The 25827-nt window shown below is 35.8% G+C and overlaps 1 protein-coding gene across 2 annotated transcripts in view; it reads right to left on the bottom strand.

The window, feature by feature from the left end:
• Positions 1–25827, bottom strand: part of UBN2 (ubinuclein 2) — a 67507-nt gene that overhangs the window by 15304 nt on the left and 26376 nt on the right. For both annotated transcript variants that reach the window (XM_060020971.1, XM_060020972.1), the window contains exons 4-13: positions 21017–21154; positions 20011–20114; positions 17494–17983; positions 12488–12558; positions 8938–9067; positions 6181–6299; positions 5560–5673; positions 4834–4977; positions 4054–4104; positions 1810–1852 (exon numbers count right to left, since the gene is read on the bottom strand). In XM_060020971.1, the coding sequence (XP_059876954.1) occupies positions 1810–1852; positions 4054–4104; positions 4834–4977; positions 5560–5673; positions 6181–6299; positions 8938–9067; positions 12488–12558; positions 17494–17983; positions 20011–20114; positions 21017–21154 (1404 nt within the window). The remainder of the gene's footprint in view (positions 1–1809; positions 1853–4053; positions 4105–4833; positions 4978–5559; positions 5674–6180; positions 6300–8937; positions 9068–12487; positions 12559–17493; positions 17984–20010; positions 20115–21016; positions 21155–25827) is intronic.

The raw sequence follows: 25827 nt of genomic DNA, 5'->3' as shown, positions 1-25827 counted from the left end.
TCTGGATAAATGAATGACTGGATGGGCAGATGGATAGATGGTTAGATGGATGGATGAATGGGTGGAAGGAAAGAAGGAAGGGAGGCAGGGACAGACAGCCAGAAGAAGGGAGGGCAGATGTGTACCACAAAGTTAGGAGCTTTTTATTCTGTGTGAGCAGAAATTTCTGGATACTTTTACTTTCCTCCTTCTTACTTTTCTGTATTGTTTGCATTTTCTCCTGCAAGCATTTCCTTATATTACCTTTATAACTGAAATAGGTATTTAAAGGTCAGCAGGGCAGGAAAAAACCGTATCTGCAATACAGTTTTTCCATTTGGGGAAAAGGAAAGGGTAATTTAATCACAAAGAAAGGAACAAAACATAATTCCCCTGTAACATCCCAGCACACCCATTATTAGAATTCTGGTAAATTAATCATATGTTTAAATAGATGTATCAAAATTTAACCAACCCTTTATGGTGGGTATTAGGAGTTTAAAAATAAAGTCAAATGTCAAAACAAAGCATGAAGTCAACAGATTTAATGAAATACTGGCTCCATATTATTTGGATTAGAAGACAATGCAGGTTAACTAAGAAAAAGAAGACTATTTAATCTGTGTTCAAAGAGCCTCTAATACAATAAATTAAGAAGACCATGGAGTAGCAAATGTTGACCTTCTGGCCCTAACCTCACAAGCAAAGAAACTCTATTCAAAGAGATGAAGGCTATGGGAAACGTCTAAAACCTACAAGTTGTGGGCTTTCATTATAATTTTAATTTCAAATGATCATAGTTTTCACTTCTAGAGGTTATGCTTGGTTCAACTCTGCTTTGTCTACTTTGATCGGATATTTTTTGTCCCCCCTTCTACTTTTTTAAATATTAAAAAACTTAAGTTACTTTATGTTCTAAATCTAATAAATCCATCACTTGCCCTTCTTAGGGATCTAATTGTGTTGGCTGTTTCCACTGACTCACTCACAGTAACTTATTTCCTCACGTATTCTGTATTTTCAGATTGTAAACTCATGTTTGACACAGTATATATGTGATAAGCCTTTGAGGCCTGGGATGAAGGCACATTATTAAAGAGTGAATGTGATTTGCCAGTGCCCTGGGTTAATACTAATCTAACAACTTTAAGTTATTTTCGTAGCTTGAGGTTTTCCCAGTTCATGCAGGTTGTGTAAATTAAACTCCTAATCCAGAGAAAAATTTCAGGGAGGATTTCTTCTCCTAATCCAGAACCCAGGCCAAGATACACAAATTTCTTAGTCTTTCTGCTGGTGAATGGATTTCTTTTCCAGTTCTTTCTTTTACTAAAAATGTTATCCTTTGAGAGTCCCAGGTTTACGGAGAGTTTCATTCCAATTCCCAACCTATTTAAGTCTAAGAAAATCTTATCTGCTGTGCTCTGAGAAGGTGATAGGAATCAGCAAAGGCACCTAAAGGCAACTAAAGTTTCAGTGACAGATTAACACTCTGGCAGCTTCTTCTTTGTTTTGAGCCTTAGGAATTTCTCTTACATATTTATATTTGCAACCTCAGCGATGCTTCTGAGAGATATTTGTCATATTTTATTCAACACTTCTAAGTAGTAATAAGCCTTACAATTTAACTAATGTATATAAATTTCCCACTGCCACAAAGTCATCTCTTCTCCCAAATACAATGGTTTTAGGATTTTTACAATGTTTGAAAACACCCATCTTAAGAGTATGGTACCTAAAATACACGTGAAATACCATATAACCTTTTCATCATAAGGATGTATTTCAACAGTCACCAATTATCACTAATTAAAGATTTGGTTCATTACTTACCTTCACTTTGGGTTTAGGTGCAGGAATCACCTTTTTCTTTGCCCTAAGAGAAAAGATTAAAAAGGAGTCCATTTCAGGAGCAGTTAAGTCACTCATTAGGAAATGGTAACATATAATCTTGTAATTATATGGGTAAATAATTTCTTCTATTTGGGAAGTTCTCTGAAGGAACTATATATAAGTTATATAAGTGCTCAGTTTATATGTGAATATACAGCAACATGTTCCCCAATTTCAATTAACTAGAATAAAGGCCAAACCATTAGTAAAATGTGAAATGTGGATGATAGTTTTTTAAAAATTTAAATGTAAATACTCCAAAAAAGAAATGTTAAATAACTCAAAACAGGCTAACAAAGCTGCCTAAGGAGACTTATTTCAAAGAATTGGTAAGAATTTGTAATTATTTATAGAATAAGAGCTTCAAGGAACATTAAACTCAAATTAAACCATGCTAAGAAGTTGTAAATGAGATACTGTTTAAAAAACAAAACAAAAAATCCTCAAGTTTTTAAAGAAAATTATTTTTAACATAATAATTTAGATAAAAAATTTCAAAATGACAGAAAAAAGGCAATAAAAATACCATGGATCCTTGGAACCTTTGGGAACCAGTGTGGAGAATGTTTGAAGATTAAAAAAGGGTTGAAAAGCTAAAATACCTCACATGTCAGAATATTTCGACTTCACTAAGTTAAAATGCCATCAATTAAATTAACAAGTATCTTGATTAAAATCTACAACTTCGTTAAGGCAACAGTAATATTCATGACTTTCAGGCCCATATTATCACACAGATTCCGACTTTCTGATACAAAATGAAACATAAAGCCATAATAATGAGGCTACTAAAAAAGAAAAAAAAACTGAGGTAAAGGATCTATGTAAACACTTGCTTTAGAATTAAAGGAATGAATTATTTATACTTGAATTGTAACGTGATTTTAGAACTATAGGGAAATTAAAGGCCTGAAATATTATTGACACAAATACATATAAAGGCATAAAAAATACACATACCCCCCCCCCGGGATATCTAAACCACCTGCAACAAAGTAAACCTATAATGTATGAAACCAAACTACTCCAAATTTATACCCAAAACAACAAAACTAGCAAGATCTGAAAACCACACCAACTCAATACATCTCTGATGGTATACTAACAAAGTGTCCTTCCTAAAAGCTGTAAAAAATTCCACCTACAGGGGGCTTCCCTGGTGGCGCAGTGGTTGAGAGTCCGCCTGCCGATGCAGGGGACACGGGTTCATGCCCCGGTCCGGGAAGATCCCACACGCCGCGGAGCGGCTAGGCCCGTGAGCCATGGCCGCTGAGCCTGCGTGTCCGGAGCCTGTGCTCCGCAACAGGAGAGGCCCACGTATCGCAAAAAAAAAAAAAATTCCACCTACTATAACTGTATACAAGGAGAGGGGGAATTTTGTAACATTACCCAGATGTTAACCAGATCTCTTAGTGGAATACTGAACTACAGTGCTCGGTAAATTCTCAGTGACTTGCTAATTTTATATTTTATTAACCCTTAATACTACACTTCTAGGCAATAGAGAAGTAGCCTTAAGTTGTAGGTAAAAATAAAATCCTTGTCAAATTAACCAGTATTCACCCAAAAATGTAACCACAGAAAAAACTTGCCTTTTCACTAGAGACCCTTGCCTTTTCACTAATTAATTCTAAATTAATTCTTTAGTAATTATCAATACATCACTAATGAAAGATTCAGTTTTGGACAGAGGGAAGGACATGAAGAGTATGTTAATTTTGTAGAATAAAACACTGCAAGGCAAGGCTAGGTAGGATATATACAGAACTGTCTTGGAAAGCATGAGGATAACAGATTACCTTTGTAGATGGTCATTAAGAGGGAAAGAAAAAAGTATACAAAACAACTGGAGGGCAGATCCTCCAGGAACAAAGGAAACCACCAGAGCCTTCCTGTTTACATGGCTTCTCACTACCAGATCTCAGGCCAATATGTTACATTATGGATTCAAGTTTTTAGAGGCTAGCCTGAGAAGTTCTTTAATAGATAAATGTGTCCTGAGGTCTACAGAGTCAACAGTTTAAACGATTTTTAAAAACAAAAAAGCAGTGGTAAGACAGAGATTGTATAAATGTATGTTTAAGTTCTATTTTACCTAGCATTTAATAAATGATATTTTTGTTTACTAAATATCATAATGTGAATAAATATAAATGAAGCAATCTGGAGTCTGCATTTACTCACGGAGCAGAAGTAAGATGATTATGTACACTCCGACTTTCCTTAAAAAGCATTCTGGAAAAATTAAAAGGACACAATTATTTTTCCACAGCAGATAATAACATGATAATCACTTTGTCATTTTAATCATTTAATATTCAATAGGCTACTATTTGCTTTTTTACCAAATAAAGACTTATAATGGTACAGTAAATTCAATAACCTATTTTATGGGAAGTGTTATATTACCTCTTTATTTAAATCTTTTAACAGATTTCTGTTGATTTAAGATGAATACTTCAGGATGACAGGTTGAGACAGCCAAGTCTATTAATTTTAACATTCTTTACTTAACTCTTTAAACTGGGCTACACTTAGTTTTAGAGATACCACTCTACATTGACTATTTTCAATAGCACTAAGGCTGTGCCTCTTTTTCTACACTCTAAATCTTGTACTCAGTTACTTATCTTCATGATACCCATATAAAGTTCCCCTTCCAAAGTTCAAAACTTTCTTCCCCCCTCCCCTTTTCTCTTATTAGGAAATTCACGTGCAAAAAAGAAAAAGTGGTCGGTTAAAAAAAAAAAAAAAATCACCTTTATGTGTATCTCTATGTCCATGTGACTAACTGTTTTGTCTTTTAAGTGAGTGAAGCTTTCAAAGCAGACATCATCTGAGATGACTGTAAAGAATGTTAAACACACTAGGTTCTTAGGAAAATGAATGTCATATGTGTGTGTATATGTCTTTAATAACAGCAATAAAAAAGTAAAATAAAATCTAGGATGTCATATTTCTTACCTTGCCTGCATCCAGCCCTTAGGCCACAATGGTTTCACCTCTGTCTCCATAAAGGATTTAAGATAATCCTCAGCAGACTGGCTTTTATTTGGCTCTAACTCATAGCATCCCAATTTGATCTCAACAAGGTTACATAACAAAGTTCTAAACAGATTAAAAATATATATTTATATATAAATCTGACTGCAAAATTGTAGAAAATTAAGCTTGAAACAGATTTTTTAAAAGCACACAAATCTGACAGCAATAATAAAGACTATTATCTGAAGAATTCAGAAGATGACATGAAGATAGATAATTTCTAACATATATCATTCGGTGTACTATAGCCAAATTTCCAATATGAGATAATTTCCTTTGATACCTTTAATCCAGGCACCAAAGATTAAAAGGGATAGTCCTACAACTAAACCCTCCACTTGGAGTACAGAAATACTGGTAAGAAAGATGACTGGTTATATAAATATATTTAGTACTTCACCTCTGAAACCAGTATGACTTACTCAATAATAAGATTAACTTATAAAAAGTACTATAGGTAAATAAAAGTGATAGAACTCTAAGGATATTAGAACCAAATTAATTTTCTCTTGAATAAATTTTTCCTACACACTAACTTTTGGTTGCTTCTATCTAGTTTTCCATTTACTATCGATTCTTTTTATGAGAAACCTTACTTCTGCATCAGCTATTTGGTTAAAAGTGAAGGTTTTGGTTAAATCTTACCTAATGGTGTCATCCCAGTGGAATTTCTTCCTTGGTCCTATGACACGTTTCCCTGGTTTCTCATCATCATCTTCCTCAGATCCATTTTTTTCTCGTTCTTCATCTGTTTGAAACCTAAAAATGAAAACTATTTTATGAAGCAAAGTTTCAACCCAACACTGCCTATAATATGCTCCTTAGATACTTGTTGAATTGCTTAATTGAATGTTAACTCAAAAGACAGGGTAAATGAGGAGTCTACCTTTCCACATAATACTTTGAAGTTGAAGTGCATTATAAAGCGCTCTGGTAAATAAGGCCTTCAAACTCTAATATAAAGGCATGAACACTTATCTTTTGTATCCAACTTCAACCAGTCAAGTAGGTCAACATGTGAAATGTCTGACCAGTGTCAGCTCTAGCTTTGATCACATCCATACACTAAATCAAAAGACCTTTTGCCTTTCACACCAAAGCAGTTGAGTGGGAAGTGACTTGCCATTTAGAAAATATATTCAATTATACCACTTCAGTGGTTTATGTGGATTTCTACTTGGTGATGAAGTCCACTTAAGACCAATCTCTAACAGCTACAAGTATTTCTCAAATGCAAAAGCCAGTCCAAATAGAAGAGGTACATACTTGGCACACTTAGCTTGATTACGAGCCTGGCAGTCCTCCTGGTATTTAAATAGCTGTTCAGGCATGACATTGCTAACAGCCAGTTTCAGTTTTTGCAGAGGTTCTCTTAAACGATCATCCTGAGGAAAAAAAAACACTGAAAGTTTTTTCAAACATATTTACAAAACTTATTTTGCAAGCAGATCCTCAGAAGATGAAATTTGGGTTTTAGATATTGATCACACATTTGAAATGTTAGCATATTCAAATATGGACATTACTTCTAAAATGCTGACTTTTCATAATGCACACTGTATATAATAAAATTAGGATAACCCTACTTCCCAGAAAGCCAAGCAGAGTCCCAGTTTTTGCCTGTTGCCTCAGCATAATTATTAATAGTGCTCAATTACACTCTTAAAAATACTCCAGTAAATTATATGGACACTTTAACTGTAATAAAATGATTAAATAGAGAACAAAATCTACACTGTGCAGACTACTACCAGTTAATCCCCATTATGATGGGGAACTAGTACCACAAGAAGAGATCCTGCTTTGGAGGACCGGAATGCACAATTTGGTTTGGTGACTACCAACAGAACGTTGGCATCCTGTTTTCTTGTTTATTGTTAGTAACTGTGACTTAAGTTGTAAGCAAAAATGCAAGGTCAAGGCCAAAGTGAAAGAGGACAATGGGAGACTCTTATTCATGTCGGTTCAGGGCAAAAAGAAAAGTAGGTTTGTATCTGACAGCTTTAATCAATCAATTTATTTATTTCATCTTGCAAGTAACAAAATATATATGTAGCTATTTAGAACATACTCTTATTACTGTCATAGGTGCAGAAATATTAGACTTTGCTTTTCTTACTGACACAACTGTGTTTAAAATGTGATTTTTGGTAAGGAGAAGATTTTTAGGAATGCAATTATCATGTTATGGCAGGTGTGTTTTACAAATTAAAACATTTTATTAATAACATTAATTTTATTAATAAAAACAAAATACAAATATTACTAACAAGCATTTTACTTATTTCATGCATACCAATTAATAAATATTATTGCACATATGACAGTGTCTGCTATAAAATCCCATTTAAAAAAACGGAAGATCCAGTATCATGGTTTCTGGGTGATCTCATCTTAAGAATTACATAGCTGAGACTATCTGCCTGGGAACAATCCAAATATACATCAACAGTAAAATGAATAACTGAGATATACTCATACAATGGAATACTGTACACACAGCAGTAAAAATGGAGTTCCCCTGCATGTAAAGACAGATAAATCTGAGATGCGTAATGGTGAGTGTAAAAAAGCAAGCTGCGTAAGAAAACAGACACTATTGCTCCATTTATACGAAGCTCAAAAACATGTCAAACCAAACAATATAATGTTTAGGGATACAAAGGTACATGATTATACCATATAAAGAAAAGCAAGGGTTAGATAAATGTCTTTCTTCCATAGTCAACATTCCATAGTCAATGTCCAGGCATAGGCACAAAATCTGAGACCTCAAATAAATTTCATTTGTTCATTAACCTGCTTTGAATTGAGAAAGAACTACAGTTTCTCAATTCAAAAGAACTATTTTATTAGTAGAAGTATAGCACCTTTAACAAAGAATTCTATGCCTGTCAGATCACACCCACTGCGGTGACCCAGAGCACCACACTCAGTCCCCTATCTGTACCATGCTGTGCTTTGCGACTCTAACCCCCCGACCAGAAAAGTTCAGACTGACTCAAAATAATACCACCAGAGTTTTCACCCCAAGAATATGGATTGGGATGAGAAATCTACAGTCAATCTCTGTGTGTAGCTTTTCTGTAATATAAAACCTTGGAAATAAAGAAAACTTATCTGCAGATGCACATAAAAGGATAAAAGTGAGATAGGGCAAGAGAGGTAAAGAGAAACAGAGTTAATTCAGATTATCAGTTCCCATTCCTTCCTGGTTGCATTCTTGCCCTTAATTCCAGGAAATACCTTTATTCATAGAAAAAAAGTGTTCTTTTTTTTATCTTAAACTGCATCCAAGTTATTTTTTCTATAACTTGCAAGTTGTAAATATTTTTAAAATACATAGTCAAACAAATCATTAAAGGAAGAGTAATCAGGACAGTGAAGGTACTGAAGCCCATTTTATATGAAGTAAAGAAAGGGACATAATTTGTGAATAAACGCAAAAGGAGAATTAGGACCAATGGGATGGAAAGCACTTGGATTTGACTCAACATATGCAAGAACTTCCTGATATTGTAATGAAATAAGTTTCTGATCACTGGAAGCATGCAAACTTGCACAATTACTTAGAGGCACTGTAGTCGAGAAGAATCTAGCAGAACATGGATGGTTACACTAGATAATCTTTAAGTTTAAGTGCAACCCTGTGATTCTTTCCATTGGTCTTTATGTCAGTGTGAGCATATCTGTATAGGTCCATTTCAGGAATAAGAAAATTGAATTATACGTATGTCAGATTATTTGTTGAGGGCAAAGTTGTGTCAGTTGTGGAACTGAGGTTAATTTACCTAGTCCAAGAAGCATTAGAAAACATTATGTCTCATCTAAACCTCTCAATTGATGAAAAGCAATTTTTTCCCAGGGGATCCAACATGCTATGGTTACTAAAGAACATCCTATGGTTACTAAATATGTACAATACAATTATAAAGCAATTAGTATGCAAAAGCAGCAAACAGAAATCAGTCTCCTTTCAGGTTATAAAACCCCAGAAGCAGGTATTATTGTTCCTCCTCTTACCTGGACATTGAGATGTAACTTCTTTAGACGTTTTACCAGTGTTTCTTTATTGCATGGCACAAAAGCTTCAAGGTGGGAGTAGACACTGCTACGAATGACAGGGCCTAGTTCCTGCAGCTGTAACTCAATGCTGACCAAAAACAACAACAAATAAGTAGTACAGAATTTCTTTTAGGTAGTAACAAACAAGCAAGGAGGCAGAGGCAGTGATTTTTTTCTCCTTTTACCTTTCCATGATTTCCTAGACAGTATTTTTCAAGGAAAAAAACAAACAAAACCATAAATCGTAATGCTATAAAAAATTTCAGTGAATCTAGTTTAAGAGTAGAATTTATAACCCCAACAAGATGGCAAATAATTTTTTTGCTTCTTTTTTTTTTAATTGAGGTATACTTGATTTACAATACTGTGTTAGTTTCACATATATAGGAAAGTGTTTCAGTTTTTTATATATATATATATATATATATATATATATATAAAATTACTTTTTCAGATTCTTTTCCATTATAGGTTATTATGAGATATTTAATATAGACCCCTGTGCTATATGGTAGGTCCTTGTTGTTTATCTATTTTATATATAGTAGTGTGCATCCTAAACTCCTGGGAATTCCCTGGTGGTCCAGTGGTTAGGACTCCACGCTTCCACTGCAGGGGGCATGGGTTCGATCCTTGGTCGGGGAACTAAGATCCTGCAAGCTACACGATGCAGCCAAAAAAACCCACAAAAAACCTAAACTCCTAATTTTTTCCCCACCCCGCCCAAATAAGTTTTTGATGACAGGGGCAAAGTCTACATTTTTGGGTAAAGCACAGGAACTCCATTATTAACCAAAAACTCACTTCCTCAGAGAGACATCATACTTCCCCTCACCACCCTGCAACTGCTATACTAGAGTCACAGTTTCAGTGAATTCTTAGAGTATTTTTTCCTTAAAGGTGTTTGAAAAAATTACAGATTCAGAAGAGGTAAAGCCCTCCTGGCTACACGCACAGACTGTTTTATCCTTCTTTGTTTTCCTTATTGTGCCTCCACTGAACTAGATATTTAATAGTTTGTTCAATTTATTCCAGTTCTCCAATTCCTGCTAAAAGGGTATTTAACCAAACAGTTACTTCAAAAAAAAAAAAGGGAAGAGTTTGTAATAGCCACCATATTCTCAGCAAGACAAGCCTACTGATAAACAATTGAGGTTTCTTCCAGATGGAAGACAGTATATCTGGCAGTTGCTACTGTAGAAAGATGAGAACAGATGTTAATTTGAAGGTCAAGACCAAACTGGGGCCCTTGGCAACAAACTATGTCCAAATCATCATGTTTTACTATAGAAGAAGGTGCAAACAGACGTAAATATTTTCACAAATATAAGGTGCATGCAAAGATTCAATTAACAGCTTTTGCGGAAGAAAAGAAACCCTGCCAGATCAGATGTACCCAACACTTATAACATACACTGCAATTTCAGAAACAATGAAATGTGGAAAACTATACTCCTTAGAACTGACAGTTGAAAATTCTTGGTATTAGAGAAGTCAAATACAACAAAAGGATAAATAAAAAGAACTTTAAGGCCTATTAGAGCCAGAGGGTCAAATCAGAGGTTCATATGGAAGACAATCATTCCGGTCATGAGTCCTGTGTACAAACACTTGGTTAAATATTGTGGTTAGTTCTTTATTAAAAGTCAAGACTCTGGGTAGGAGGCATTCTAGGCTTTCCCCATTATAAAAGCTTAGTTAAAGCTGAAAATAGGGCTTCCCTGGTGGTGCAGTGGTTGAGAGCCTGCCTGCTGATGCAGGGGACACGGGTTCGTGCCCCAGTCCGGGAAGATCCCACATGCTGCGGAGCGGCTGGGCCCCGTGAGCCATGGCCACTGAGCCTGCGCGTCCGGAGCCTGTGCTCCGCAACGGGAGAGGCCACAACAGTGAGAGGCCCACATAATGCAAAAAAAAAAAAAAAAAAAAAAAAAAAAAAAGAAGACAAGGGGGCATAAGAAAGTAGTCACTAAAAGGGAAAAAATTCAACTCTGAACACTAGGGCTTGTAGAATTAGAGGTACACTCTCAGTGAAATAAAAAGCAGATGAGCTCCAAGAAAACTAGAAGATTCGTTTTAAGACAGACATGGCAGGAATTAACAGAGATGCTTCTCTGAGATGTTATATCCCAAGGATGATTCTTTGATTCTCTCAGAAGAGAAAGAGTTGTCCCCTTACAGAAGAGTAAAATAAAAAAGGACTGTCTCAGTCACAGGAAAAAGACCTGATCTAGAAAACTTAGGGCTCTTAGGTTAAAAAAAAAAAAAAAAAGGAGATAGTCAGATCCCAGATTTTGGAATCTGGGACAGCTCTGATGAGTAATGGTTACACTGTTCATTGAATCTAAGGTTTAAAAGGGAGCTAGGTAAAAGGAGGTGGAACAGACAGGAAGCACCTGCAGGCAGACAGAATCAATCTGAAAACCCCTGGCTAAAATAAAGAATAGGAACAAGAAATTCCTGTCTCCATGCTACTAGCATACTAGGTTATGTGTTTTATGAGTCCATGGAGACCAAAATGATTTTTTACGTACTTCAGGAGAATGAGAGATTGCATTAATTAAAATAGTTATCAAAACCAATAAGCTAATCCAACCTTTATATCTCATGAGAAACTATCTCCATTATATATTTAAAAGACAGGAATCGTAGTATTGGAAACACTGCCTTGTTTCTTTGTATATGATGCTACTGAACCACCAAAAGTAGGCATACATTATTTTCATCAGAGAGGAATTTGCTGCTTTTCCCAGGACCACTTCCTTTTTGCCCATTTCTGCTTGTAGCCAATTATATACTCAATTTCTGGAACCATGGTCAAAATTTATAAGCCTTATAAGGTTTATAAGTACAGCTTATGTGACCATAGTCTTAGAACGTGCAACTTCATTAATGTTAAACTCTAGCTAAGGTTGAAAATTATCACTAATTTAAATACAATTTATATCATAAACCAGCTTTCACCCCCTTTCCTTTCCAACTTAACATCTGTCTTCTCCACACTGCCTCCGTCCTACCCCACAAAAATGATTCTTCATTAAACCACACTTTCCATTTGGCTATAAATGTCTGTATGAATTATAATAAACCTCACTGGATACTAATGGAATTATTTTCCCCACATCTGAATCAAAGTAGAAGGAAAGTACACCAAATTTAATACAAACAATCAGAACTGTCCCAGAAAGGTATTTTCACATAACGTGACAAAGAATGCATTTAAATCTAGGATAATATTCAACCCATACAGCAGTCACTTGCTCTGGCAGTTATAACACTGGAAGCTTTGATTATCATAAGGGGTCCCGGAGAACCAATGTATGTAGAAGCATCGTTTTGCTAAGAAACAAATGTTAATCACACATGCTGTGAGGCCAAAAGGGAAGAGCTAATGCATGAGACTAGCCAACCACTCAGCATCTGTACCTCAAAGGCCTACTATATTTTTTAATGACTTCTTAAGGTTTAAATAATTTTCAAGGTTTCTTAATCAAAGAAGAAAATTACTTACTCCAGAAGAATATTATTCATATCCTGTGTAAAGAATTTTTTCCTTCCTTCTTCATCAAAAAGTTTGGCAGCCTAGAGAAACACAAGATTGTCAATATAACTCTCAATAAACACATTACACATTATACGCTTCCATATCTATTTACTTAGAATAAGCTCCTTGAGGGTGGGGCTATGATTAACTTCACTTTGTCCCAGCTTATTACCTGGCATGAGCAGGCAATGAAACAGTGCTGAAACAAAATTTAGCATACATAACATTCTTCCCTGTTACGTCTGTATTTCATTTTTCTGAATTTTCCTAAATTTAAAAAGTTACACAGGGGCTTCCCTGATGGCACAGTGATTAAGAATCTGCCTGCCAATGCAGGGGACATGGGTTTGAGCCCTGGTCCGGGAAGATCCCTGGTCCGTGGAGCAACTAAGCCCATGCGCCAACAACTACCGAGCCTGCACTCTAGATCCCGTGAGCCACAACTACTGAGCCCGTGTGCCACAACTACTGAAGCCCACACGCCTAGAGCCCATGCTCCGCAACAAGAGAAGTCACTGCAATAAGAAGGCTGCGCACTGCAACGAAGAGTAGCCCCCGCTTGCAGCAACTAGAGAAAGCCCGCATGCAGCAACAAAGACCCAATGCAGCCAAAAATAAATAAAATAAATAAATTTATATTTTTTAAAAGTTACACATATAAGACTTTTTATGGGTGCTATGGGTGTCTTGTGTATTTTGAGTATCTGTAAGGTTTGTTTATCAATTCTTGCTGTGATCTCCAAGATAAGAGAAAGCAGATGTCTCATTTTCTACAAGACAATACTGTCCAACGTGTCTGATATTCTATATATTATACTCATTACCATGTTTAATCTTCATAACAGCCAGTGGCATTGGTATTATAGCTCCCATTTTACAAACAAGGAACCTAAATCTTACAGAAGTTACATGATAATGCCCCCAAATCACACCGCTAGTAAGTGGTGAATCCAGGACTCAGACCAGAAGCTTTCTGACCTCAACTGTACAACAGTGTCACCCTGTACAAAGATACTCAGCTTACTGCAGCCAGTCTGGGTTCTACCTAATTACTAACAATGAAAAAATTAGCCACAGTCATTATCAAGGGATAAGCAACAATTAATTCAATAAGGACAAGAATAATTTCATCACTGTGTTTGTCATCTTAGCCAGTTTACCAGAAACAAAGAGTATGCAAACCAAGACACTGTACCATAAGCAAAATTTACTGGGGAAATAACAAAAGATAGTTTATCTTGAGATGCCCAAGATGTAAGACATCGAGAGGCCTGATCCAATAACCTGAGCAAGCCACATGCTGACTCTGTCAGTCGGCAGATTGATAATTTTACACTGTTTGACAACATCACATTCTGTAAATAGAGGAGGACAATTTCTGACATGTGCCTCAGTGCTTCTTAGAAAGGATGAAGACTGGGTATGTGTAGGGAGAAGAAATATAGGAAGAAAGCCAGAATGGAAACTAAACTTCAAGAAAGAGAATCAAAAGAACTCAAGAGGCTGAACAGTGGAAGATATGTTACAAAGTGAGAAAAGAGCAACAAGAAGAAAGTCCTTATCAGACAGATATGAGCATTTTAGGCAACAATGAATTCTCATCTCCTGAAGAAAAAAATACCATCTCCTATTTCAAAGAAAAAAATACAGAGAATTCACAGATACTAATAAGTGAAATGAATCTTCTTATTGATAATTTCCTACTAAGAGGTTAGGAAGTAGCTGTTCTAATCCTAGCATGGCTACTACAGAAAGAGTTTTTAGTATATGAGATATAACAGCACCTTACAAGATTGAAACACACTCATTACTAATCAATTCTGTTTATTAAGTGAATATGAATGGCATACAACACAGTGGACGGAGTGCAAGTTATGAAGCATGATGGTCCTGCCTTTAAATGCTGACTTTGCATCAAGCCTCACCCATTTAAAAATTATGTGGCCTTGGGAAATTGCTTTAACCTTTCTGAACCTTAGTTTCCTCATCTATTAAATGGAAGAATACTACCTACCTCACATAATTGTTGGAGGATTAGACTCCACAGTATATACAGTATTCTAAGCCTAGTCAGGGAACTGTCTCCTGAACAATAAATGATGTCTTGTGAAGCTGTGGGTCCCAGGAGCACTGCACTCAATACAAGGTATAGGTTTTTGCTAAATAAATAATAGCTGTTATTATTAATTATATATTGAAAAACCTGGATTACATCCCTAGCACTTTTTATTTAAAACATAAAAGAAACTAAAGATTTTAGGGGCAACATGGGATAGCAAAAAGCATGTTCTATTGAGTCAGGTGAACCCCTGTGTTTAAATTCAGGCTCCACCACTTACTAGTTGTGTGGACTGACCAAGCTATTTAACCTACCTCCACTTAAGTTTGTTAACCATAAAAAGGAAATAATACCTACACTTCATACATAAAGTGGTTAAGAATAGTAAATAAAAAACCTATTTGATTAATAAAATGATTGTATACTTTTCAAAAAATAAGCACAGAAAATAGCAAAAGAATGAAAAACAAAGGAGGGGGAGGGAACAATAAAACAGAATATAAAGGAAAATGACAGAATAAAGATGAATTATATATCATTATCATTATAACAGTGGTAGGTAAGATAAAATCTTAAAGAGAAAATCTTAAAAAAGACTCAGATGAGGTCGATAAACAAATTTCCATTTACATGCTGTCTATAAGAGAAAGAGCTAAAATAAGTCAAAAAATAAAAGAATTCAAAAAAAAAAGAGCTAAAATGAAGGTAAATGATGGGAAAAGCTATACCATGCAAAAATAAAGAGAAAGGAGTCTACAGTAAAATCAGACAAAACTGAATTCAAGGTGAAAAGCATTAATAGCACAGAAAGGGTCACCTTCAAGTGATAAATATCACAACAGAGATCTAGCCATCAAGAATTTTATGGGCCAACAAACAATACAGCATAGAAATAAACAAAGCAGAGGACTTCCCTGGTGGCACAGTGGTTAAGAATCCACCTGCCAATGCAGGGGACACAGGTTCGAGCCCTGGTCCGGGAAGATCCCTCATGCCACAGAGCAACTAAGCCCATGCACCACAACTACTGAAACCTGCGTGCCACAACTACTGAAGCCCGCATGCCTAGAGCCTGTGCTCTGCAACAAACAGAAACCATTGCAACAAGAAGCCCATACACCGCAATGAAGAGTAGACCACACTCGCCGCAACTAGAGAAAGCCCATGCGCAGCAACGAAGACCCAGTGCAGCCAAAAAAAATTAAATAAATAAAATAAAAATAGCTCATGAGTAAAATAAAAGATACTTAGAAATAAATGACAGTGAAAATCTTACCAAAAAAAGTAAAAAGAAAACAAAGCAAAAACTATGGTAAATACAAGTTATAACCTAAAAAACACTGGCAATGAGATACTTGAGCACAACTCTCTAAGTCCTGAACTAATAAATAAAGTACCTTAAAATAAGTAAAAATGTAAGAGAATTTAATAAGCCACAACCTCAGAAGAAATGCTAAAGAACAAAAGCAGAAAAAAGAATAGAACTGATAAACAGAATCCATGAGTCAGTTGTTGGAAAAATTAGATAAATCTCTCTCTTCCCTAATTCAGAAAGAGTTAAGAGAAATAAATACAACATAGAGATTAATAAATTTAAAATGTGATTTAAATGGTTACTATAACCCTAGAAGAAAGACACAACTTGTAGAATAATCCACACATTATACTTCGACTAACAATTATTTTTAATAACAACATATTTGCAAATGCATGGATTAAAATCCAGAAAAATTAGTTTAATAGTCGTTATCCCTGTTGGGGGTGGGGAATGTCTGATTATGGGGCATCTTTCCCTAAGTATAAAATACAATCGGGGGCTTCCCTGGGCGCAGTGGTTGGGGGTCTACCTGCCGATGCAAGGGATGCAGGTTTGTGCCCTGGTCCGGGAGGATCCCACGTACCGCGGAGCGGCTGCGCCCGTGAGCCATGGCCGCTGAGCCTGCGCGTCTGGAGCCTGTTGCTCCGTGGTGGGAGAGGCCACAGCGGTGAGAGGCCCACGTACCGCAAAAAAAAAAAATAATATATATATATATATATATATAAAATTGGGACTTCCCTGGTGGTCCAGTGGTTAAGAATCTGCCTTCCAATGCAGGGGATGAGGGTTCGATCCCTAGTCAGGGAACCAAGATCCCACAGGCCTTGGGGCCACTAAGCCCGCACCGCAACTAGAGAAGGCCGAGAGCCACAAGGAAGACCCAGTGCAGCCAAAAAAAAAAAAAAAATTATATTGAGTGTACAACTTCTGTAATCAGGAGAAAAAAAAAAGAGGACTAAAACATGGCATGGGTTCAAACAAACATGCTAAAGTAATTAAAAAAGGGCATTTTAAGCAAGGTTTGAAACATTTTAAGTCAAAATTATATTTCCCTGAGATTAAAGGGAGAAGTGTACTGACATACCTGGATTTGCAGCTAGTTAAATAAAGATTATGTACCCAAGTCAATCGGGAGAGGAATCTACTGTGAAATGCTAAAATCTCAACTCTTAAAAGTTTGTCTAGTGAGAACACAATGTATGCTCACTAAAGCTGCTGATTAGCTGGTAAGGATTAGCTGGTAAAATCGATTGCAGAATAACTAGTTGTTAACAACAGTTGGGACCAAGTTCAAGTACACTTTTGCATTGTTACTATTTGTTCCTACCTTTCTTCTATTTTCTTTACATGACTATGTATATATTTATGAAACCTATGCAGAAAAATATAAAGTGAAGTGAGATAATAAAACAACCAACTTTTATCCATGTTATAACTATATTTAAAAGAAAAAGACTATGCATAGAGCCAATGCTTAAAAGGAAATATAGAAAATAAAGTTACTTCTAAGTAGTTAGGATTATAGGTTATTATTTTTGCCTGAAAGTAATTATTGTTATGTTTGTGCAGCAAACACAAGAAAATTATCACACTTACTACACGGAGGTCTTCGATACGTTTTTCAAGAAGGACAGGCAGACCCTCTGGGAGTGTAGGTACCACCTTGGGCATAACTTGAGAGGCATAGGTTGGCTGGGTGGTGTTTCCATTCTCTCCTCCTGACTCAGACAGGGGGCTACCATTAGAAGCAGCATCCAGTAATCTGTCAAAGTCAAAATCATCTAGCATCTCTAGGGCATTTTCAGCTTCCTGAAATAGTTCATGTTCATTTGTGCTAACAAAAATGGGGAGGTCCGGATCAGCACTATTCAGATTTAAGTCCGAGACATCATTCCCCAATGCCACAGCAGCAGAGGGGGTTTTATGCAGAGAGGAGGTCGAGAAGTTCACTGGGACTTTAGGGTTAGACTCCTTCCTTAATGCATCCTTCTCTTTTTGAAATTTTCTTATCATGGCAGCTAGAGAAAGAGAATCTTTATAACGTTTCTTCTTTTTTTCAGATTTGTGTGAATTTAGAGCCACAACTCTGTGAAGAAAAAAGTGATCAGTTAGGCTATGTATGATTTTAAAGGTTAAAACCCCAATAAGCAGGCACAGAATTAAAATAATCATTTGATAGGTGAGGAAGCAAATTTGTTACTAAATTACACTTTTACAACGGCATCTTCATCATCATCTGGATTGTCACTTATGAAAGGCAGGTGAATGGCCATTAGAGTGAAGAACACGAAATAACGTCAACAGAAATAAACAAAACTGAATAGAGCTCTGGTTTATTAAGTATACGAAGTTAGGGAATTCCCTGGCGGTCCATTGGTTAGGACTCCTTACTTTCACTGCCAAGGACACAGGTTCAATCCCTGGTCGTGCATCTAAGATCCCGCAAGCCCCTCAGCGTGGCCAAAATAAAAAAAATAAAAGGAAATGAAAGTATACGAAGTTAAACTTACTACTCTGTTTGGAATGTTCATTCTTTAGCACATCTATAAAGTAGGCACCTAAAGAATTAACGAAGTAAAGAAATGCACTTTTGCTGAAAACAGAGTTGATTACAACCAGAGAAACCTACATAATACACCTTCACACTGGTACCCCAGGTGGTTTGTGCTACAAACTGCCAAAGAAATGCAAAATGTCTGTGTCAATCTGTGAGCCTTCATTCATTACCATGTCTTCTATCCAGACCCTATTCTATCTGCTACTACCTTCTGATCATTTTTCACTTTCCATTCTAGGAACAGCGTTCTGAGGCTTTCGGATAGATACGTGTAATTTTCAATGACAACTTTCTCCCTATAGGGACTAAGAGGAAAGGGTGGTCTCTGTTTAGCTATCACCTTCTCTAAAAAATCTTTTCTAAATTTTATGGCTTATATGCTTCTACGCGCACTACAGAACCTAAAAGATCATAAGTGCCTTACAGGTAGGCCAGTGTTTCATTTACTGTTATATATCCGAAACCCAGACAGTGTCTGGTACACAGTAAGCACTTAGTAAATATCTGCTGAATGAAATCAGTTTACAAATTTGAGAAAATGATAAATTCAATAAAAGGCATTACTTACAGTTTTTGTTCATAAAGAAGTTTACTTGTAAATAATGAATATTTAAAACAACCAGTAGTAATATTTTTTTTTCTTAATAATTTCTTAATGACTCAGGGATCACTATATAATCTCATGTTTAGGAGGGGATAAATACCTCCCTATATCAACTCTGGAGATACTGACAGCCCCCAATTCAGATGTACCTCCTCTGCTAAGGAGGGGAGGAAAACCCAGCCTCTCACAAGTTTTCGTCCCTTGACTCTACCTTGACTCTACAAAAAAAGCCATAGAGAAGTAGAGACAAATGGTAGCTTTATGACTGCAAGGAACAAACATTTATTCTTAGGACTTTTTTTTCTTTTCTTTTTCTTTCTTTCTTTTTGTTCGTGGTTGTGCCTCGCGGCTTGCGGGATCTTGGTTCCCCACCAGGGATCAGGAATTTCACCCAGGCCCCAGCAGTGAAAGTGCTGAGTCCTAACCACTGTACCGCCAGGGAATTCCCTCTTATGACTTAATAAGGCTTTTGAGAAATTCTACTTGGTTTTTTAGAGGCCATATCATTACCTAGTCACAAGCGTTAAGAATAGCTAAATAAAATCAATGACTTTTTAAAAAATATTAAAACGACCATAAACCGTTTATACAAAGACTACGGCCAATTGTCAATCCCCAGGCATCTAAGCTCAGTTTTAGTACAAGAAAATTAAAATAACATGTTCAATGTTTGTACCATCTCTTCAAACTGGTTCCTGTTGATAAAATGTTGTAATGAGCAAAATACTTAACAAATTTGTAAATCTGATCTAAAACACCTTAATCTCTAAGATGACTTCTACTTATTAATAAATATTATTAAAATATAAGTTGATAGGTCACTGACATTTATAAATACTGTATTAAATTAGACCCAGCTAAACTGAACTAATTAATGCTAAATATATCTTTCTAAAAGGAGAGTTTGTCATGCTACAACACTAGTTCCCTCATTATGTCTAATTTCACATACCCCAGTTGTTTTGGTACTTTTTTCCTTGGCTTCTTCTCCTTTTCCCCTTCCTCTTTCCGCTTCCGCTTCTTCATCTCAATATCATCTTCTTTCAGTTTGGGAATCTACAAAATGATTAAATGCATAACTTACCTAAGTATTACTGCTTTACTTGCTGATGTTATCAATCCAGCATCCAGGGCAAGTGGTTTTTCTCAAATTTCAGGGCACATAAGAATTGCTTGTTAAAAATGCAGATTCTTTGGGTCCATGAGAACTCCCACCCCTGGTTTTGGTTCAGTTAAAGGTTTGGTAGAGGCTTTTTGGGGTTTTTTTTTTTTTTTTTTTTTGCGGTACGCGGGCCTCTCACTGTTGTGGCCTCTCCCGTTGCGGAGCACAGGCTCCAGACGCGCAGGCTCAGCGGCCATGGCTCAAGGGCTTAGTTGCTCCGTGTCATGTGGGATCTTCTCGGACCAGGGCACAAACCCGTGTCCCCTGCATCGGGCAGGCGGACTCTCAACCACTGCACCACCAGGGAAGCCCTAATCTGCATTTTTAACAAACATTTTGGTGATTCTGGTACAAATATGTCTTTGGCTCACACTTCAAGGAACGCTTATCTGAGGACATTCTATTAATTTCCCAAATACAATATATATATTCTATAAAATTTGCTTTACATCTTAGGAAAAGTAACAGCTATTAACAGTCATTTCCATATCAAGTCTTAACGTATCCTAAAACCTCAACCTTATCCAGAAACAGATTATTAGACTAGATATGGAGAGAGAAGTTTTAAAAGAAGGTATTATATTAGAATTATAATAGAATTTTATGATATAAAAATAAATTTCCCCATATCTACATAATTTTACTTTAAAGCATGTAATTAACTATAAATTCATTAAACAATGGTTAGCATTTTACTTTTCCTTATATTCACAGCTGTAAAGTACAAGTAAAAATCAAAAAATATATCCTTTTAATTGAATGCTCTCATTACTGTTCCAATGTTGGATAAACTCACTTTGGGTGGCTTGTGCTTTTGGTTGTCTGTAATATCTTCTTCTTCAGTATCTGAAGCTTGGCGAAACTGGAGAGTGCCAGTGTTGATATAAAACCCTCCATATTTTGTTGTTAGAGAAGCAGGAACTAATTCGTCATACTAGGTTTAAAAAAAAGGCTTCAGATATATCTTATCTTTAATTCTATAAATATGTCAAAGAAATTCAATCACCATGTCAGAATCTTCCTTAAATCTTAACTGCAAAACTAACTGCAATGAGGATGTTTGTGAATAAATAAAGAAAAAGTTACTATCTGGAATAGAAATGAGCTCTGATCATTCAATATTTAAGAAATGAACTTCTGGAATGCTGAAGCAGATTCTAAATGTATCATCTGCCGAGAAAAATTGAAGGATCACTGCTATTCTTAATGACAAATGATTCTGATGAGAAACTGAAATAAGTTAAAACAAATGACTGAATGTCCAGGCAGCAAATGAATTTCATTTCTTACCATATTGGTATATAATTTTATTCATAAAGAGATTATAAAAAATAAAGGTTATTTCTTCTGCCTTAGCTCTAAGCTTTTAAGTAGGGAATATTTTTTAAACATATAAAAGAAAAATAGCATATATATATGTTTTAAAGGGAAGTAGAAAAAGAACTGCCCTGTTCGGTAAGCATACACCGAGGGCCCATAGTGAGCGAGGCACTTGGCTTCGAAAAAGAGACTCAAATTGTCTAAATCAGTCTGAATGTACTCTAAGCCTAGATTTTAAGGTTTATCATTATCTCACCTGATGAAGATGAAGAAAAAACAATCATTAAATGGAAGGCCAGTCTTAACTAAACGAAGATGTTCATGGCAGAAGAGAAAAAAAGGAACTACTTATCTAACAAAAGCAAGATACCTGCTACCGGGTTCCCCAGAACTCTATTTAAGGGTTTTCTTCATATTACATAATTAGTCTTTAAGAAAGTCATATTTGTAAGGAAAATTCTTTGCCATGGGCAAAAAATATACAGAACATATTAGTTATTCTAAAAATATTAAGGCTAAGTATAAAAGTTATGATTTTAACCTGTATCATTTTAAATTACATGGAAAATGGAAAAAGAAAGAATGTACATTTAATCATATTGAATCAAAAAGGAATGAAGTTAGAAAAAGAAAAAAGGAATGAACTCCTTTCTTGTCGCTCCACTTGAGGGGCTACTACTGTACAAAAACCCACAGGCAAGAGCTTCAGAAAGGGCCCAGTACTATCTGCAAGTAAAGGAGTGATGTGAGGAGTAAAGGATTAAAAGTGAAAAGGCTCTGTAGTAATTATTTTGAAAATGTGTCATTATGATAAGATAAATACACCTGTACTTTTTGCTTACATATACTTGTATACTGCTTTATAATTTTCAATGCTTCTTCATATAAATTATTTCACTTGATCTTCCTGATACCCTTTTGAGGTAAGGAAAATAAATATTCCCATTTTATAAGTGAAAACCAAATTCAGAGAGGTTAAGAATCTTGCCAGAGTACTTTTATTAGTTTATGGCAGAGTCACTGACTGTTTCCCAGCCCATCCACTATACCAAGCAGCATCTCATGTGGAAAACACACTCATCACTAGGTTACCAGGCAATGTGGATGTTCAATGTCTGTCTTCTGCAGTATTCTGCTGAGCTTTCCCTATCAGAACACTTTTCAGGAGAACAAACTCTTTATGCATATTTGATTTAGCCTTTGTTTTTGTTTTTGTTTTTTTTTCAAATTTAACTGGGTAGACTGTAGTTTTATTTGCTAAATCTGACAACCACACTAAAGTGACACAACCAATAAGTGACAGAGCAAGGATTAATACACAGCCTTCACTGCACTGTGAATTATAAATGTGCCAAGCATTTTTTTTTGTAAGGTACAGGAAATATTCTGGGTTTTTTTGTTTGTTTGTTTTTATTGAGGTAATATTGGTTTATAACCTTACATAAGTTTCACATGTACATTATATTTCTACTTCTGTATAATTTAGCCTTTTAAATACGATGTATTAAGAGGCAATGGATCACTGAACTTGAGAATCAGATTTACTAGATCCTTTGCCAACAACTAGCTATTGTGACCCAGAATAAATCACTTAACATCAATACTTCAAGGTTGTAAAACAGGAACAATATTACTTATTTCAGAAAGTTCTAGTGAAATTTAAAAGAGATAACCTAAATAAAAGCATTACTCATGTCTGGTATTATTATTATTTCTCAATAACAAAAACATTTTCTTTCGGTCTTTTAAAAATTTGGCAGCATAAGTGTTAGACTAAAAATAATATTCAAAAGCATTTATTTTCAGATATTATAGTAGTAAGTAGTATACAATTCTGAAAGTTAATTAGAACCAGATTATTATCACTCTCTATCGAATAATATACGAACAGTGAAAGCCTACTGGTGGGAACTCCCTGGAGGTCCAGTGGTTAGGACTCCACACTTTCACTGCTGAGGGCCCAGGTTCAATCCCTGGTTAGGGAACTAAGATCCCACAAGGCCACAAGGCACGTGGCACAGCAAAAAAAAAACAAAAATGGCCAACTGGCAATACAATCATTTTAAAAAACAGAGAATTATTTGGTTGGCTCCTAAGTGTTTTATGTCTGAATTACTGAATTATAATGAGAACCAAATAATCTATTAAGGACAATGATACAAAATTATTTTGCAAGTCAATAAACAACCTGTGCTTTAGTTCAATTTCCTCGTATAAAACAGGGACCTAACTTGTCCTATAAATGTCAGTAATTGTATAACTTATACAACTTATACCTATAAAATTTATCCTTATTTATTAGAGCAGTGGCTTTCAAATTTTCTTCACCACAACCCAAGTGGAAAATATACTACACATCAAAAGCCAGTGCATGGTACAAACACACACACATAATAAAAATCACATAATGTACCAGTGGTTTACTGTTAACAGCTCCTATTCTATTCTATTTTATTCTCTTTAAAAATGCTGGCCACAGTCTCTAAACTGATACACAGGTCCAATTATGGGTTATAAAAATCTGTTTGAAAAACACTTTATTCAAATATTTGGAATGCTACAAAGGAAAACATTAAAAATGCTATTTATGAAAGGTTACATACTATATGATTCCAACTACATGACATTCTGGAAAGGACAAAACTATGGAGACAATAAAAAGATTAGTGGCTGCAGGTGTTAGGGAGGGATGAATAGGCAGAGCACATACTTTTTTAGGGCTGTGAAACTATGCTGTATGACTGTATAATGGTGGGTACATGTCATTACACATTTGTTAAAACCCATAGAATGTACAACAACAAGAGTAAATCCTAAGGTAAACTACGGACTTTGGGTGATGATGCGTCAATGTAGGTTCTTGGACTGTAACTAGTATACCACTCTGGTGGGGGAACGCTGATAATGGAAGCTGTGTTGTGAGGGCAGGTAGTATATGGGAAATTTCTGCACCTTCCATTCAATTTTGCTGTGAACCTAAAACTGCTCTAAAAAAATTAACTTTACTAATTTTTTTAAAGCATTTATTTATTTATTTATTTGGCTGCACAGGGTCTTAGTTGTGGCATGTGGGATCTTTTCTTTTTTTTAGTTCGGCATGCAGGATCCCTAGTTCCTTGACCAGGGACTGAATACAGGCACCCTGCATTGGGAGCGCAGAGTCTTAACCACTGGATCACCAGGAAGTCCCAAGTTTATTAATTTTTAAAAAATTCTGTTTATGTAAACCTGAGTACATGGAATGTCCATTTATATATGGTTGAGTTCCCTCTTGGGTTACTTAGAATTCAAAAATCTACTTTACATATAATGTTAACACCAGTACCAATGCTTTATACTTGCATTATGCTTTTCAGCATGTCATTATCTTGAGTCTCAGAGTACAAATTCTGCTGGGCAAGCCACTCATAACAGAGAAAACTGGGTGATGCTAAAATAAAAGACTTGCTCCTGGTCCACAGTGAATTAGAAACCAAGTGAGGTCTAGAATCTAGGGCTTTTGACTTGAATGCCAAATCAAGGTCAATACTGTTGAAAACATTCCATGCCCTAACCTACAAAAAGGCTGACAACATTTTTGGTAATAGGAAATCCTCTCTACTCCAAAGGCACTGTCAACATTTTATTTCTACAGACTAGGCTTGTAAACCAGCTTATATCAGGACACCAAAATAACACAGGAGTATGACAGGGTATCCTGTACGCCTTATGCTGGAAGTCCTTCCTATCACTCTCCTACCACTATATGCCTTGTCATCATCTACACAACCAAGCACTGTAGTAACAGGAAAAAGAGGTACTAATTTGTAGGTAGTATAACAGCGGCCTTAGGGTCACTTTCTGTATATCCTAAGTAATCACTGAACACTGCAGAGGATATAATCCAGGGATTAGATTACTCTACTACACTGAGAAGAATGTAAGAACATATACCTTACCGACCCACCTAACAAGACATGCCTTTATTTATTTGCTGTGTGATCAATGGACTGCTGTAGTCCTGAAATGCTCTCCTGAATTCCTCTTCCTTTTATAAGAGAAAGAGGATTCCAGTGCAAAAGCTGTAGGGCTTGATCAAAACAGACAGTGATAAGGCCTGGCATTCAATTACCGCCACTGTAGTAAGGTTTGGCAGCAATAAAAATATTAAGTACATTTTAAAGACATGTGCCAGATTAACTTCAACCCAATAGCTCCAGTCTTCAAGATCACGTGGTTCTTATCTGGAAGTCATTTCAAAAATATACCTGCCCAAGTTTGGGAATATCAATAAAAATTCAAGATGTA

The sequence above is a fragment of the Delphinus delphis genome, chromosome 9 (assembly GCF_949987515.2).
Source record: "Delphinus delphis chromosome 9, mDelDel1.2, whole genome shotgun sequence".
NCBI classification, from domain to species: Eukaryota; Metazoa; Chordata; class Mammalia; order Artiodactyla; family Delphinidae; genus Delphinus; species Delphinus delphis.
Note: the sequence above shows the minus strand (reverse complement) of the source record. Positions and strands in the feature narration are given on the sequence as shown.